The sequence below is a fragment of the Myotis davidii genome, unplaced genomic scaffold (genome assembly GCF_000327345.1).
Source record: "Myotis davidii unplaced genomic scaffold, ASM32734v1 scaffold233, whole genome shotgun sequence".
NCBI lineage: Eukaryota > Metazoa > Chordata > Mammalia > Chiroptera > Vespertilionidae > Myotis > Myotis davidii.
The window spans coordinates 1,128,918-1,144,939 of record NW_006285917.1 but is presented as its reverse complement, the minus strand read 5'-3'; the positions used below and the strand labels follow the sequence as shown (position 1 = coordinate 1,144,939).

Here is a 16,022-nt window from a genome sequence, read left to right as displayed (position 1 = left end):
CGACAGCTGGGCCTGCGTGGAGTGGTTATATTTCAAGGTTTCTCACAGGGGTTACAATAGGACAGTTTCCACCCCAATCAGGCACCAAGATAAAAGCAGGGACTTAAAACCCCAGTTCTTCAGCCTGAGCCATCACATGCTTGTACAATCTTCTAACCTCCCCCCTAGACCCTAAGCCAGGGCTTGGGCAGAGAAATGAAGAGACAAAGAAATTAGTTACATTGCACCTGAGAAACCTCAGGAGGGAGGACCCAGCCTTAGCCTCCCTCCTCCCAGGTGCAAAATGTGTAAACAGTAAATGGAAAACAAAAAAGTGCAGTTAAGTGGCTCCCTTTCCTTCTCCCTGGTATTGGGGGTGGGGGGGGATGGGGGTTATAGAGGACCATAGGAGGCAAGTTGGGCTTTTCTACTGCCTGACTGCTTGTTGAACATAACCGGGCCAAGCAGGGAGGGGCCGGTTTGCCCTGAGCCACAGATCTAGGGCAGTCCTTGTTCTTCATTTCCACAGCTGCCAGTTAGGTGAATTGGTCAGGGGGTCAGTCTCTTGAGCCTGACTTAAGGCTGGGATAGCCCTGTCTTTCTCTGTTGATTATGTGGCGCATATATATATTATTTATATAAATATTCCATATGTACAAGAACAAGAGTGGCTTTCATGGAGGGAGGGAGGCTGGGGGCTGCAAGGCTTCACCACTGTTGGGGTTGTCCAGTTCAGTGCTGTCACAGTCTGAGTCCTCGGAATTGGGAGGGCCCTGTGAAAAGTAGACATGCAAGGAGGTGTGAGGCTCAGAATCCCTTGTATTGTAGATTCCTTTAGAATCCCTCACTGAAGTCTTTGTTATAATAGCCAGCAACTTACTGCTTTTTACTGCCCCCAGATTTTGTTGCTCAGGCCATTCTCCAAGGCATGAGACTCCTAATTTCAGGATTCCTCCCTGGCTGCAATTTCTAGCTATTGTGTAAGCAAGCCTATTGAACTAAATTGCCACACTATAGGCTTCATTCCACCATGTGGATCTTGCTCTTTAATATTGGTGAAAACAGGTTCAGGTAGAGTGACTAAAATGCAAAAAACCTATCTTCTGGCCTCTGCATCTATCTCCCCAATAGCTCTCAAATGACCAGGTATCTCTTCCCTGCCCAGTACTGGCTGTTTCTGTTACTCACCTGCTCCCCCCTGAGTAGGTCCTGGTGCTGGATGGGCAAGGAGGGTTCAGGGCCTGTAACCACCTCTGAAGCAGGTTGGTCTAGTGGGATTTCTGATCCCTGGGAGCACATGTCATCAGACCGTTCATCTGGCCGCTCATCAGTGTTGGTACTGCCAACATCAGGTGTGCCACTGGGGGACGGCTCACTAGCTGTGCCTTCCTCCCCATCTGATGGATTCTCTGAGCTGAAGGTAGATAGTGACTGGCGCATGTTCAGGCCCTGAGGCCACCTATAGGTCAGCGAGACACCTATAGTTTGACTGCACTTCTTGCAGCCCAGGAAGCAAAAGAATGTCATTACTTCTTGTGCTCCATCACTTACTTGTGGCTTGATGTCAGCTCTACTTCACTGTCTACTTCCCCTTCCTCTTCCTCTGATGATATGCCACGTTTCTGTAGGAGAGATGAGTAGACTGGTCAAAAGTGGGAAGAGGTAATGGGCCCAGGGAAGGGGAACATAATTATAAAGCATTAAGGAGGGAATGGCTTACGATAGCCTAATGTGGGAGGTGAGTTCATGGATTTGGACCCCAGGGAGAAAAGGAACTTCAGAACCCTCATACTTTACCTGACTTCTGGTGACAGCAGCCCTGTACAGTAGTGCAGCTGGGGTCAAGTGCTGGGACCCAGCCCGGCTTCCTCCCCGTCCCGCCGTCCCTTCCCTTCCAGTTCCCAGCAGCCCCACGCCATCACCAGGCCCTACTGGTGGAGGTGGCTCCCCTTTGGCTCCCCCAGGTGAATCCGGGCTGGTGGAGCCAGGTGCTGAGCCCTCACTTGGGGGGGTGTCACCCCGGGCTGGAGGTGGTGAGCCAGGATCCCCAGTTCCCCCTGTGGCCCCCCGGCCTCGGGCTCCCAGTGCTGCTGACAGCAGATCTGGGGATGAAGAGGACATCTTTCGTAGCAGGAGGTCATGATGGAGCCCACGGAGGGCTGGAGGGCAGGCTTCCCAAGCTGAGGGTCCCCCTCCTAGCACCCCTGGGCTTCCTGGTCCCCCAGGTTCATGGGGTGGCACAGCTGCACGAAGCCCAGGCAGGTCCCCACAGCTGCCCTTGGCGCTGGCTTTGCGATGACGGGTCTTGCCACGGCGATTCCGTCCTGGTGAGGGGGGACCCTTAGGACACCCAGGAAGACCCACCCCACTCAGGGCTGCATCTAGTTTTGGTAGCAAAGACTCAGTCTTGAGGATATCTGGCCTGGTGGGAGAGGGGAAGGACAAGTTTGAGATTAACAAATTTATCAACTGAAAGCATGCCCTAACCTTGGGCAGTACACAAAGCACTTCTCTCCCCTTTTTAATACAGTACCAGTCTTCCTGGCGTCCTTTACTCCTACTCCCTGCTTCTGCATCCCTCTTGCCAATTTTGAACCTCAGCACTTAACTCAGGTCTTACCTTTTGCTGTGGGGTGACAGCTTCTGTGGAACATTCCTCTTCTTGATGAGCTTCTCCATTGTGTTCCCATGCAGGAGACCCCGCGAAGGGTGTGACTTCAGCAGACCTGGGCACCTCCGCTCTAAAGCTTGTTCCCTCCTAAAGACACACACCACTTGAGTTGGGCATGTGACCAGGAAGGGGGACCCAGGCTTAGTAGCATCTGAGTCAGGCACAGCTTCATGAAAGTGGGATTAGGGTTGCATAAGGGCCGTATGGTTACCTGAGGAGCTCCCGCTCCTTAAGTTCCAGTTGCAACATAAGGGCGTTAAGTTCCATGTACAGGTTGTTGGCTCTCTCCAGCTTCCGTTCATAGTGTTCCCTGATGTCCAAGGCATGTCTGAAATGAGCAGAAGGGTCCCTGAGGTTAGCTGTCTTCACTGGGTGCCATAATTGATCCCAGTCCCTGGGAACTGGTCCACGGTCCCTGCTGTTGCTGAAATCCCTTCCAAACACAGGCACACACCTGAGCTCCTCCCTCCTCCGCATCACCAGCTCCTCTTCTAGGCGGTGCAGACATGTCCCTTCTGACTTAATTTTTTCAAAATGCAGCTTTACCTCTTCACGCCATTCTGCCTGGGGGTGGAGAAATAATGAGGGGTGAGGAACATGGGAGTGAAGTACATGATTGACCAACACCAGGTCTCAGCCCCCCAAAGCACATTTATTCCAACCCAATCAACCCTTCCCAGCCCCCCCTCAAAGAGAGGGAGGTGAGGTGTTCATTTTCCTACCCACAGCACACCTGGGACTTAAAATAAGTCTCCTGGGGTGTGGAAAGGACATCTGCTGAGGCAATGTCTAGATGGAGCAGGATCTGTCGGAATGAAGGACGATTTCGTGGTTTGCTGTTCCTGGAGGGAATGGAATTGCATTAGAGAAAGGAATTTGAGGGAGGACCAGAAAGGAATTAGGGCATCCTTTCTCAGTGTCCTAATGAATCCAATCCTAGAATGTACTCTGATAAAAGAATTCCCTAGTCTGTTATCTGTTAGCATATCGAAATTCTGCAGTAAGCAAACCTATTCATTTTCAACTTGCTTGTCAAAACAACCTTTTCCCTAATGACTCCGTTAAAAGAAACACAGTTTGGGAAATGTTCAACCTTCCTTTGGGGTCTAGGTTCCAAATAAGGGACTAGGGCTCTTCCCTTCTGTGTTCTAAGAATTGTAGTGCTTGCCCATGGCCACAGAAAGCCTGTGGCTTTGAATCGAATGCATGCATGCAGATTACTGATCAACCGCCTCTCATTTCTACATTGTAGTCTCCTGGATTCATGGTCTGAATCCTGGGGTCTTCAAGAGCCATCTATGGCAACGCTGTCCCCTTTTCCCTGTTCAGGATTCTAGGCCTGAATGCCTGGATTCTACATGCTGGCTAACCATCAGCCATACCCCTTAACTCCCCAGCTTTGCCAGGCCACTCTTACCAGCACTGGCGAAGCAGGATTTTGAAGCCATCTGGGCAGCTGGAGGGCACAGGCAGATGGAGACTGTTGCTTCCCACACCCCAGATGATGGCTGAGGAATCTACATCTTTGTAGGGAATCTCACCAGTCAGGAGTTCCCATAGCACCACGCCAAAGGACCTGGGGATTAGAGGGGACATCACTTGGGAGGTGATCCCTCCAAAGGACCTGCTTGCTACCAACACATTTCACTTGCACTCAGGCCCGGGAAACCCTCCTCCCTCCCACACTCCCTATTCTGGCCACCTGCTATTTCAGTCCTCAGCCTGGCCCTCACCATATGTCGACCTTCTCAGACACAGGCTCGTTACGAATTACTTCAGGGGCCATCCAGGCTACTGTTCCTGCAAAGGACATCTTGGTGCTCTTGTCACTCAACTCCTTGGAAGTGCCAAAATCGGAGATCTTCACCACATCGTCATATGTGATTAGCATGCTGGTAAAGAGTGTAATCAGCTGGGGTTTAGGCCCCTCCACACACCTCATCCAGGGCAGCAACTCTACTTTTCTGTTAAATCAGTTGGGACACCCAGAGGCAGGGGGCTCACCACAACCCTCCTGAGATAGGACTGTCCCTGGGAGGGGTTTCTGAGATGGCCACATGGACATAGGACAGGGTCTGGAAGCAGGGAGATGGCTACACTGACGTGGGTGGGGTTATCTGCAGGAGAACATGCACATCAGTGTCTCCCTGCTTGCTTGCTTACTCACTTGGGGGACTTGAGGTCTCTGTGGATAATCTTGTGCAGGTGCAGGTAGTTCATGCCACCAGCGATGCCCATGGACCAGTCAACCAGCAAGGAAGGGGTGACAGGGCGGCCAGCCCGCAGTACCTCATACAGCTGGCCCTGGGCGCAGAACTCCATGAGGATACAGTAGCAGGGAGCCTGGGTGCACACACCCCTGGGGGCCAAACAGTAGTGTGAACCAGCCCAGTATACCTGGAACCCCATTCCCACCCATGCCATTTGGGTGTCTCCTTTAAAAAGGGTAGGGTAGCCCTAGCTGGTTTGGCTCAGTGGATAGAGTAGCCTGTGGACTGAAGGGTCCCAGGTTCGATTCCAGTCAAGGGCACATGCCTGGGTTGTGGGCTTGATCCTCAGTAGGGGGTGTGCAGGAGGCAGCCGACCAATGATTCTCTCTCATCGGTGTTTCTCCCTCTCCCTCTCTGAAATCAATAAAAATATATTTATAAAAAAATAAAAAAGGGTATGGTAGTCCTAGCTGGTTTGGTTCAGTGGATAGGGCATCAGCCTGTGGACTGAAGGGTCCCAGGTTTGATTCCAGTCAGGGGCACATGCCCAGGTTGCCAACTTGGTCCCCAATGGGGGGCGTGCAGGAGGCAGCCGATCAGTGATTCTCATCATTGATGTTTCTACCGCTCCCTCTCCCTCTCTCAAATCAATAAAGATATATTTAAAAAAATAAAATATAAATAAAAAGGGTAGGTTAGCTCGGCTGGTGGTCAGTGGTTGAGCGTCAACCCATGAACCAGGAGGTTAGGGTTCGATTCCCGGTCACGGCACATGCCCATATTGCAGGCTTGATCCCTAGTAGGGGGCATGCAGGTGGCAGTCAATCACTGATTCTGATAATTGATGTTTCTATCTCCCTTCCTCTCTGAAATCAATAAAAATCATTTTTTAAAAATAAAAGGGTAGGATAGCCCCGGCCAGTGTAGCTCAGTCAATTGGAGCGTCCTCCTGTGCACCAAAGGGTTGCAGGTTCGATTCTGGGTTGGAGACATACCTGGGTTGTGGGTTCAATCCCCGGTCAGGCCACATCCAGGAGGCAACCGACCGCTGTTTCTCTCTTACATTGATATTTCTCTCCCTCTCATATCAATAAAAATATATCCTCAGGAGAGGATTAAAAAAAATTTATAAAAATATTTTTTAAAAGTAAATAAACAGGGTGGAGTACATCCCTGCCGCCCAAGTAGGTCCCTGCCCTCAGCATAGTATCCCCAACCCCTGTCCTGAACCTTACTTGAAAGTGATGATGTTGGGGTGCTTTAGCTTTCGCAGGTGCTTGATGTCAGTCTCCTTCAGGTCCCGTACCTTCTTCACAGCCACCTCTTCCCCATGGAAACGCCCCAGGAAGACAGCACCCTGGGCCCCTGAGCCCACCCACTGCAGATCCAGGATTTCCTCAAAGGGGACCTCCCAAAGGTCTGTGGACAGGAGGCACAGTGCCACAAGGTTCAGAGAGAGCCACCCTCAGGGCCTTGTGATAGGCCCAGGGGAGAGGATTGGGTTAGCTGAAATGACTCAAGGAGAGTGAGGCAAAAACGTAGCCAAAATAGGTCAAGACGACTAGGTTTGGGGGGACAGGGAAGGCATAAATGGGTGGCCTAAAAAAAAGCTGGGAAGTCAGTAGCTGATGGATGGATAAGGAGCTTGGGCCAAGCTCAGGAGAGAGGGTCAACAGGTGAGTTAGATGGGATTGTCCAACAGATCTCAAGCTCAGGGAAACCGGGGGGGGAGGGGGGGGGGAGAGTCCCTGAGGACAAAGTGGACAAAGCCTACCTTCCTGCTGCTGCTTGTGCTCCGTGGAGTAGGCTTTGCCGATCATGGTCCAGACAGGGCGCAGGCAGCCAAAGAGGCCTTCCAGGAAGCCACTGCCGCTCTGGCACTGCAGCCGCACCTCATCTGCTCGAACTCTGGGCACCCGACTCTCAGGGGACCCAGCGGCTCCCCCTGGGCCTCCTGCATCCTGCTCATGTAGCTGCAGGACACTGTTGGCAAAAGGCTCAGGAGGTGGCTCTCCACCTGGGGAGGGGCTGGGTCCACCCCCGCCCTGCCCGCCCAGTGGCACTACATCTCGAAGTACACACTGGGTAGGCGTCAGGTCTTTCTCAGGGGTGCAGTCAGAAGTGTCTGGGTCCAGCTTGCGCATGGACGCCTCGCTGAGGGTGGACACGAAACCCCCAAAAGAAGGGGAGGGTGTGCGGGTCTCATGGAGGCAGGCCATGGCCTCTAGGCCCCAATGTGGCGGTGAGCGATGGGCCCTATGGGAACAAAGGAGAGAGAAATGGTCAAAGCACAGGCGCGTCCGCTCAGAATGCTCACTCCAGTCACAGGCACAAGTTGGGGAGCTGGGCTCCCTACTGAAATAACATTTGAGTCTCACCTTCACGTACCCATCCCCCTTCACAAGTTTCACCTGGGACCCGTCTTAGGAAACCTGATACACAGGCTTCCACTAAAGTGTCTATTAGTAACACAAGTCTGAGAATGATACTCAGGTATACAGGTAACATACCTGAGTATCATTCTCACGTAGACACAGGTAACAGCCCTGCTCAGGTCCTGGTAAAATATATCTCAAGTTCAAGTATTATGGTAACAGACTAGTCCCTTCTCACTGTAAGACTACTGTAATTTGCCTTAGGAGCACATATTTCTTTCACTTGAGGCTCACATGCACACACACATATCATATAAGGTCTCAGATATATATATACCTTTTGAGTCTCAACCTTAGGCACCTAAAAGTAACACACCTAGGGCCCTTGCACTGAAGCACACAAAGGTGACAGTGATAACACTCAGGGCCACCCAAGCACTCTCAGGTGACATCTCTGGGCCTCCCGCTCATGTACTTACACATGACACAGCTGAGGCGGTAGCAGGAACACTGAACTCAGGTGAGAGTATCCTGGGCTCAGAGCTCACATCTGGTCTCCCGTGAGGGTGCTCAGAGATGTACACCTGGGCTTCCTCCAGGTAAGTGAAGGCAGTAGCCAATCACCTCCACTATCTCCCCAGCACAATTGGGGAACAAGGCAGAACCATTCAATGGGGGTGCAGAAGTTGTGTCAGGACCAGTTGTAGACTACTGCTTCATCCTGCTTAGCCTCACCCCCATCTGTCCAGCTTCTCCCCCCAGGGGTCAGTTAGAGTAAACCCTGTCTCCTCTTTCTCCACGGCCTCATTCCCAGATCCCCAAACCAAGACCCAGCTTTCTAGACAATGAAGATATGTCCCAATCCATAGCTGGATGCGACTTAAAAAGCAATCATTAAGAACTCTGAATCCTGGCCTTGCTTCTGCCACGTACTGGCTGTGTGACTGCAGGCAAGCTGTATTTGAGCCTCAGTTTCTCCAACTGTACAAAGGGTAAACTAGCTACGAGTTCTGCACCCACCAAACTTGTCCAGGGCTTGACATAGGGCGTCATTCCAGTCGCCCGTCTCCTTCCACATCCAGTACCAAATCCTGTGATATGAGGGTTCCTGAGGACAGCAATCCTCTCATTGTCCTTAACACCCTGTACCAGAACCGGAGTCCCATCAGGAGAGGGATGTCAGGAATCTACACACAGAGAGAGCTCACTAGAATCAGCGATGGCGAACCTTTTGAGTGTGTCAGCGTTTTGAAAAACCCTAACTTAACTCTGGTGCCGTGTCACATATAGAAATTTTTTGATATTTGCAACCATAGTAAAACAAAGATGTGTAATTTTGATATTTATTTTATATATTTAAATGCCATTTAACAAAGAAAAATCAACCAAAAAAATGAGTTCATAGGTTCGCCATCACTGCACTAGATAATGACGCAGATCAACATGGACGTCTGGCATCTCTCAAAGCCTTTTTCAGTGGGTGTGTGGTGGGCCCAGAGTCTGTGTATAGAACAAGCACCTCAGATGATTCTTGTACCTGACACGTTTAAAAAGCTCTGACCCAATGCCATTCTATTCTTTCTTCTTTACTCCCACTTTACTACTTAATCCAGGCTTTATTAGCTGTGTCACCTGACCCAGGACAACTGCCTCTTAAATGGTTTCCAAGTTCTTCCAAAGCCGCCCCCCCCCACCCATTCTCCACCAGCCTTTAAAATAACTTTTTTCTCTTTTAAATCCTCACCTGAGGATATATTTTACTGATTTGAGAGAGTGAGAGGAAGGGAAGAAGAGGGAGAGAGAAACATTGATCGGTTTGCCTTCTGTACCCACCCGATGGGGGATTGAGCTGAAAACCCAGGTATGTGCCCTGACCATGAACTGAAGTCAAAACGTTTTTGGGTGTATCAGACAATGCTCAAAACTAAAAGTTGGCTAGCAACCCCTCTTCTGCTTCAAACCCTTTAGTATGATCCACTGCATTTGGTCCACCTGCCTTACCTCTGAGCTCTGGCCGCTGCCCAGCCTCATCTCCTACTGCTACTGGTACCCACCCAGGCCATACACAACTGAGCTGAGAATGGCTTACTCTCATGGAAGGCTTACTATATATGTCAGCCTCTGTCATAGACACATTGGCTCACTTAATGCTCAAAGCTCTACGGTAGGCATCCTTTGCCCATTTGACAGAGGTATTATTAACCTGCCCAAGAAGCTTAGCTGGGAAGAGGCTCAGAATCGGTCCCCAGGTGTGCTCTCGAGCCGGATCTCTTGCTCTCCCATCTCACTTCATCCTGGAAGTCTTCCTCCCTGTCCCTGCTGCTGTGCACAGTCCCCTGTGCCTCTGTCATGGCTCCCATTACCCCGGCCGCATGTGATAGGGCGCCTGGCTCCTCTGAGAGCTATGATTTCGCATGGGATCGATCCCGGGGCCTCAAACAGCACCAGGTGCTCAGTAAGATGGGGCCACTGTTCTACTCACCCCAGAGGAATGTCTTACTACACTTTGCACCTACACTACCGATCACTCCTCAGAACCAGCCAGCAAAGGAAATATTACCACTGGCCCCTTTATATTCCTGAGAAAGCAGGTGCAGAGAGCTGAAGTCACAGTCAGGTCCAGCCTCTAAATCCCCAACATATCCCAGGAGATGCGCGCCTTCAACGTTAGATGTACACTACAATGCAAATGACAAACACAGGCCAGTGCGCTGCAGAATTCCCCTTGGAGCAGTGGTTCTCAACCTTCTGGCCCTTTAAATACAGTTCCTCATGTTGTGACCCAACCATAAAATTATTTTTGTTGCTACTTTATAACTGTAACTAGAGGCCCGGTGCACGAATTCGTGCATGGGTGGGGTCCAGCTGGCCTGCCCTGATCAGCCTGATTGGGCTGGACCAGCCAAGGGCAGGGGCCATGGGTGGTTGGCTGCCGGCCCTGCCCACTGGTCGAACTCCCAGTCAAGGGGACAATTTGCATATTAGCCCTTTATTATATAGGATGTTGCTACTGTCATGAATCGTAATGTAAATATCTGATATGCGGGATGGTCTTAGGCGACCCCTGTGAAAGGGTCGCTGGACTGCCAAAGGGGGTACCACCCACAGGTTGAGAACAGCTGCGCCTAGAGGATCTGAGGGCTGCCACCAGAGCCCTCAAATGGGGCTTCCTTTCCGAACCCCTGAGAAGACAGGCTGGAGCTCCCTGGCAGGCCAGCAGGGCGGGACGGCGGGGTGGGCCATCGAGGAGGAGCCAGGACCACTTGCTGGCCCGCTAGGAGCCCAAACGAGGCGGAGAGGAAAGGGTTACCGGCCCACCCCCACCCCCCCTTCCCGGTCATCACGTGGCGCATGGCTGCGGGCGGAGGGGGTCCGGGTCGGGAAGGGGAGGGGACACAGCAGGTTGAGGAAAGCGCTGGGCGCTGCGGCGTAACCATGACGACTGGGCCCGAGGCGGCGCGTGAAGTCACCGGGACCAGATTAGCCCTGAGTCACGTGAGCAGCGACGCGGGGGTGGGGCTGCGCCTCACCCCGCCCCCGACCCGGGCTGGCCCACGTGCAGCTGCCGGCTGCTTCGGTGGGTGCCCCTCACCTGCCCTGCCTCCCTCTGCCCCTCATGCAGATCTTCGGCGCAAGCAGAGGGAGACCGATGCTGGAGAGTGGACTTAGTTTGGCAGGGGGGTGAGTGTCACAGAGGAAGCAGGAAATCGGGGGGAAGGGAGAATCAACACGGAAAGGACAACAGGCACAGCCAGAGCGGGAGGGACAAGGTGAGAGATCCAGAGACCGAAACAGCGTGAAGTCAGGGAGAGTCAAACCTGAGAAGAACGGATTGAAAAACTGATTTTGAAAAGCAGAGAAGACACTGAGAAAAAGGAGAGCAGAAGGGACTGACTGAAGAACAGGATGATTCGTTTTCTGTTTAGACGCTGAGCCTTGAGTAGGCACAACACCTGGCTTTTAAAAGGAAATTTTCAGCCTTCATTTGGCGTTTGGCAACTCAGAGGTTCAGGCAGAGAGAGGGTGCCATGAAGCCCAGCCTCCCTCCGGTTCCCCAGACTTCCCCAGAGACCCTCTGGTATCCAGGGCCAGCAGCCGGGGAGAGAGGGAGAAGCCATTTCACCTGTTTGTCTTGTAGGGCAGTGGGAGCAGCTGAAGAAAAAGATGGGACTAAGGGAAAGGGAGGGAATCTATCCAGGCTCAATCCACCCTCGCCCTGTTCTCAGGCTAATGACTACTCTTCCAGATTGACCTGAAGGGGTGAAGCTCCAGGGAGCTATAGTAAATGGGAGATTTCTCTCTAGCAGCACCCCCCACCCCCCTTTCCTTTCTCTCTGACCTGCCAGCTGTGCCCCACTACCCGCCCCCCACACCAGCTGGGCCTTGGAGCCAGGGCTTTGGGAGGACATGGCTAGGAACCCCTGGCCCAGACATTTGGTCACCTGGGGGAGGGGAGCTGTCTCCCCAGACATCAATTATGCAGAGCATTGGGAAGGGGCAGGGATGTGACAGGAGTGGATGGATATCTGTCAGTCACCTGTCCACCATGTTTATCAAGTGCTTACTGTGCAGAACTCTGTTCCACATTGGGTGAGGGGACAGTGGTCCCTAAGCTATACATCTTCCAGGGTAAGAGGCTTTTTGGACACCCTGACACCCAGTTTCTGCTACTAGATTCTCTGCTTTGGTGCTGGTTCCTAGAGTTCCTCTTCAGGAGGCTGTATAAGTGGGGTGAAGGCAGGGAATACCCTCTTCCCCCTGTAATTTCCCCCCGAGGTTCTCCAGCCTGAGATGCTGGAGGCCCGTGGCAAGGAAACCCTTTGAATTCTTTCTTGGTTCCTCCTAACAGCACAATCTCAACGCCAAGCTGCTTATCTGGCATCTTGGAGGCTCTGCTGAGAGGCCAGGCCATCTGTCTAAATCTTGGGTGTTCACCCCGAGCCACTTGTTCCGGACTGCACTTGGCACTCAGGAAGAGGAGGGAGATCCCCCTTCTTTCTTGAGCAGGGGTGGGAAGGGAGGCCTTCCTGGGGAAAGGATACCCAAGACTGGAATGTTAGTTTCACCTCTGCAGGCTCTGAGACCCTTGCAGTGGTTCTCAACCTTCTGGCCCTTTAAATGCAGTTCCTCATGGTGTGACCCAACCATAACATTATTTTCGTTGCTACTTCATAACCGTAATGGTGCTACTGTTATGAATCGTAATGTAAACATCTGATATGCAGGATGGTCTTAGACGACCCCTGGGAAAGATTGAGAACCACTGCCTTAGAGGATGGACCGACCCCTTCTGGCCATGCCTTCTGGTCATTTGGCTGCCGCTTGTTGTTTTGCATCTTACAGAATCCATGGTTCTGGCCCAGGGTTCTTCTCAGACAAAAAGAACTACAGCTTTTCTCAGTGCCCTCATGCGGGGGAAATGCCTTCTCCTGAGACCTTGGAGAAAACGAAATCCAGGCCCTCAGCCTCATACAGGCCAAGCCCCGAGAACCCTAGTGGCCGCCACATCTTCCGGCAGTGAAGGTGCTGAGAAATGGGGGGAAAACAAAGCCAGCTTTGGATTTGGATAGATCAGAAGTAGAATCTCAGTTTTGCCAAAAGTTAGTTTAAGAAACGTAACCTCTCCAAGGCTCCCAACGGTACCTCATGGGGTGGGGAGGGGTAAGTGAAACGATGTAGGAATGCTCTGAAGACAGTCCCTGGCTTGTCTTCCCGGTTGGCTGGACACCAGGTCTTTCTTTGTGAATTCTGGAAAGGCCATGTCTTTCTGTCTGACCAGAAAAAGGGAGACTTGGTCTCCACCCTTCTACTTCCCCAAGGCAAATCTCAATTCCAGGTTCCAGGCACACCAGGTCACAATGGCGGTGTGTGCTAGAGTCTCTACCAGACCCTTTGTCCTTCCTCTGCAAATCCTGCCATACTTCCTCCTCTGGTCTGAGGAGGAAGGCTAATTCTCTGCACCCCCTCCTCACCCCCTGGCCAATGTGGTCTAGGATCACCCCTCCACCCTGCCCTTTAAAGTCTGAGGGGAAGGACAGGGTAGGAGCAAGATCTGCTGGGCCACGGGGCTCACAGAGGGCCGCCCTGCTCAGGACTTCAGAGGAGTGTGGAGGAGGAAGTTCAGAGTATTTTAACAAATAGTTCCTGAGCTCAATGTGCATTTTATTTTTTCTTTTCTTTATGGATTTCAGAGGAAGGGGGAGGGACAGAGAGACAGAAACATCAATGATGAGAATCACTGATCGGCTGCCTCCTCCACGCCCCCTACTGGGGATCGGGCCCGCAACCCAGGCATGTGCCCTTGGCCAGAATCGAACCTGGGACCCTTCAGTCTGCAGGCCAATGCTCTATCCACTGAGCCAAACCTGCTAGGGCTGAATGTGCATTTTAAAAGAGCTTGAGGAATAGATACCAGTGTACCATTTTCTAGGCAGGTGGAATTGTGGGTGTTTCTCTTCTTGGGGCTTATCTATATTTTCTAGTATTTCAGTAATGACTTTAAATTGCTTTAAAGTAAGAAATTTAAAAATTGATTTTTAAAGAGGAGATGAAAAGGACAGAGTGTTGTCCATTTCTGTCACCTAGCTTGGGACAGTGTGCAGTAGAGGGAGAATGGATGACCTGAGAATCAGAGAGGCTGGGTTGACATCCTGTCTCTGCTTCTGATCATTTGGGCAACCTGGAATATGAGGCTTCTTAACAGACATCGGTTCCTTCACCTCTAAATGGGGGCAGTGGTGCCTGTCACACAGTGGTATGCAATATATAAGCGGTGGGTAAGAACACAGGCTCTGGTCCAGCTCTAGCCACGTACTAACCTTTTCACTTCGAACAGATTACTTAAGTTTTAGTTTCCTCATCCCTAAAATAAAGATGATGATAATAACACTACCTCTTAGTCCTGTTGTAAGTATTATTGAATAAAGTTCCTGGCCCAGTCCCTGGCACCCAGCAAGCCCCTATAAGCATTAGCCATGTGAAATGTGCCTGACAAGCATTAGTAGGGGCTTTATTCATGTAATTCCCATCATTTCTTTCCCTTTCCCTCTTCCACAAAACAAGAAGCAGTAGGCAGGGTACTAATGGAAAGGGGCAAGGGACATGGACAAACAGGAGGGGAGACAAAGGGGAGCAAGGAAAGAAGAAAGGACAAGGGCTCTTTATTCTGGGAGATCTTTGGTCTCTTCTGCAATAGAGTCCCTGCTTCCTCATCACCTTCCCCAACACACACAACCCTAGTCCTGGGAGCAGATGCAGAGAGACCAGTCTTTGGGGGCAACCCCTCACGAAGCCCCTGTGTCCCCTGCTGGCATCTTCACACTTTGCTCCCCCAGCAGGGACTTCTGAAGGGTGGATCCCTAGTCCCTTATTTCCCCCCAGCCCAGGCAGGACTGCACACAAGGACCCATTTTTCCATTAGCTGAGTCCTGGGTGGAGGGTACTAGAATTTAGAGTCTTCTTCCTGGCAAAGCCGATGACCACATCATCACTTCCATCACTTCCTGAGAGGACTGGGGAACAGCAGTTGGTTTTAGAGGGGTTCTGCCATCCTCAGTTGTAAGGACGCCCAGGAAGTCCTGGGCCACTTCCTTACTTAAACTTCTTGCCTCCTCTGCTCATAACTGGGTCTAAGGAGGGGATGGATATTTAGTTGTACATTTTCACGTGGCCAGAGGTGGGTCTCCCAGAATCCCCAGTCCCCAATGTGAGTGGGTGAGTGGCAGGCTGGGGAGGGAAGCTGCTTTTGCCACTCTTAAGTGTGAGACACAAAAGAGTAGGCTCTACCAGCTCAGAGGAACTTTGGTGTCTGTGTAGGAAGGCCCAGGGCACACCTGGGTCCTTTCCTTCCTGAATCCTTTCTGCCTGCCTTTCCTTGGTGTGAATGACACTCTGGCCGAAAATCAGAGTTCCCAGAGCCAGGGGGTTGGTCCTGAAAGTTGGGAGGGATTTGCAGTTGTTTAGTGGGCGGCACTGACTGCCCTGAGATAACTGGGGTGGGGGAGACCTCATGGGCACTCACTCTCCTCCCAAGAGAGAACCGGTCATGGAGTGAAAAGGTAGGACTACTCCCTAAATTCTAAGGGTCGCCCCACCATTTCCTTCCATTATCTAGAAAGCCTCGGACCCCTTCTCTTCCCTCCCCTCAGCCAAGGCCATGATTATGGGGAGTCTCAACTCTGTGGAAAGGATTCTTGTGTATTTTTAAGCCAAGGAGTGTGAGGAGTGTGTGGGTAAAAGGGAGGAGGGGGTTCACGAAAGGCCGGGGCTTGGGCAATGGGTTAGGAAAACCAGAGGAGATGGAAGAACAGAGAGAGAAAACCACGTATGAATGGGGGCGGGGAGGATGCAACAGCTGGACGGAGAAGGTGAATGCCATAGCTGGAGGGGATGAGGGGCTTCACCGTGGACGGGGAAGGAGACCATTGCCGGGGCCTCCAGGAACAGGTGCTTGCTGCCTACACCCCTCAGGTGCAGCCTGCTAAGCGTGTGTGTGTCTGGGGGGAGGTTGTAGGGGTCCACGGGCGCACCAGGCCTTGTCCATCCTTCCTCTCCTCTCTCAAGGGCCAAAACTCCTCCTCCTCTTTGAGGAAGAGTGGGAGGAGAGGTGGATGGTCTCTTGCCCGCTGTCCTTAAGTCGGTTCCCCAACCATACCCCCACCCCTACCCCATACAAGCTTGGAGGCTCATCTCCAAGCTGGGCCGCAGCGTCCCTCCGCTCCGTTCCTCTCCTTCCCATCCCCACAGGCGTCGGGTCCAGGTCTACAGCTCCTCCATTCCCAGAACCTC

The 16,022-nt window shown here is 52.0% G+C and overlaps 1 protein-coding gene across 3 annotated transcripts in view; it reads right to left on the bottom strand.

The window, feature by feature from the left end:
* Positions 1-7: 7 nt before the first annotated feature.
* MAP3K12 (mitogen-activated protein kinase kinase kinase 12) overlaps positions 8-16,022 on the bottom strand; it is a 17,784-nt gene continuing 1,769 nt past the window's right edge. The window contains exons 1-14 of one of the 3 annotated variants that reach the window (XM_006756995.2): positions 6,943-7,147; positions 6,635-6,843; positions 6,096-6,279; positions 4,818-5,009; positions 4,384-4,542; positions 4,068-4,226; positions 3,384-3,492; positions 3,105-3,214; positions 2,862-2,978; positions 2,600-2,737; positions 1,777-2,401; positions 1,531-1,601; positions 1,168-1,438; positions 8-752 (exon numbers count right to left, since the gene is read on the bottom strand). In XM_006756995.2, coding sequence (XP_006757058.1) covers positions 654-752; positions 1,168-1,438; positions 1,531-1,601; positions 1,777-2,401; positions 2,600-2,737; positions 2,862-2,978; positions 3,105-3,214; positions 3,384-3,492; positions 4,068-4,226; positions 4,384-4,542; positions 4,818-5,009; positions 6,096-6,279; positions 6,635-6,843; positions 6,943-7,079 — 2,580 coding nt within the window. In that variant the 5' untranslated portion in view covers positions 7,080-7,147 and the 3' untranslated portion in view covers positions 8-653. Of the gene's footprint in view, positions 753-1,167; positions 1,443-1,530; positions 1,602-1,776; positions 2,402-2,599; positions 2,738-2,861; positions 2,979-3,104; positions 3,215-3,383; positions 3,493-4,067; positions 4,227-4,383; positions 4,543-4,817; positions 5,010-6,095; positions 6,280-6,634; positions 7,149-16,022 lie in introns of those variants that run through there. The other 2 variants (XM_006756993.2, XM_015559578.1) reach the window with 2 other exon arrangements.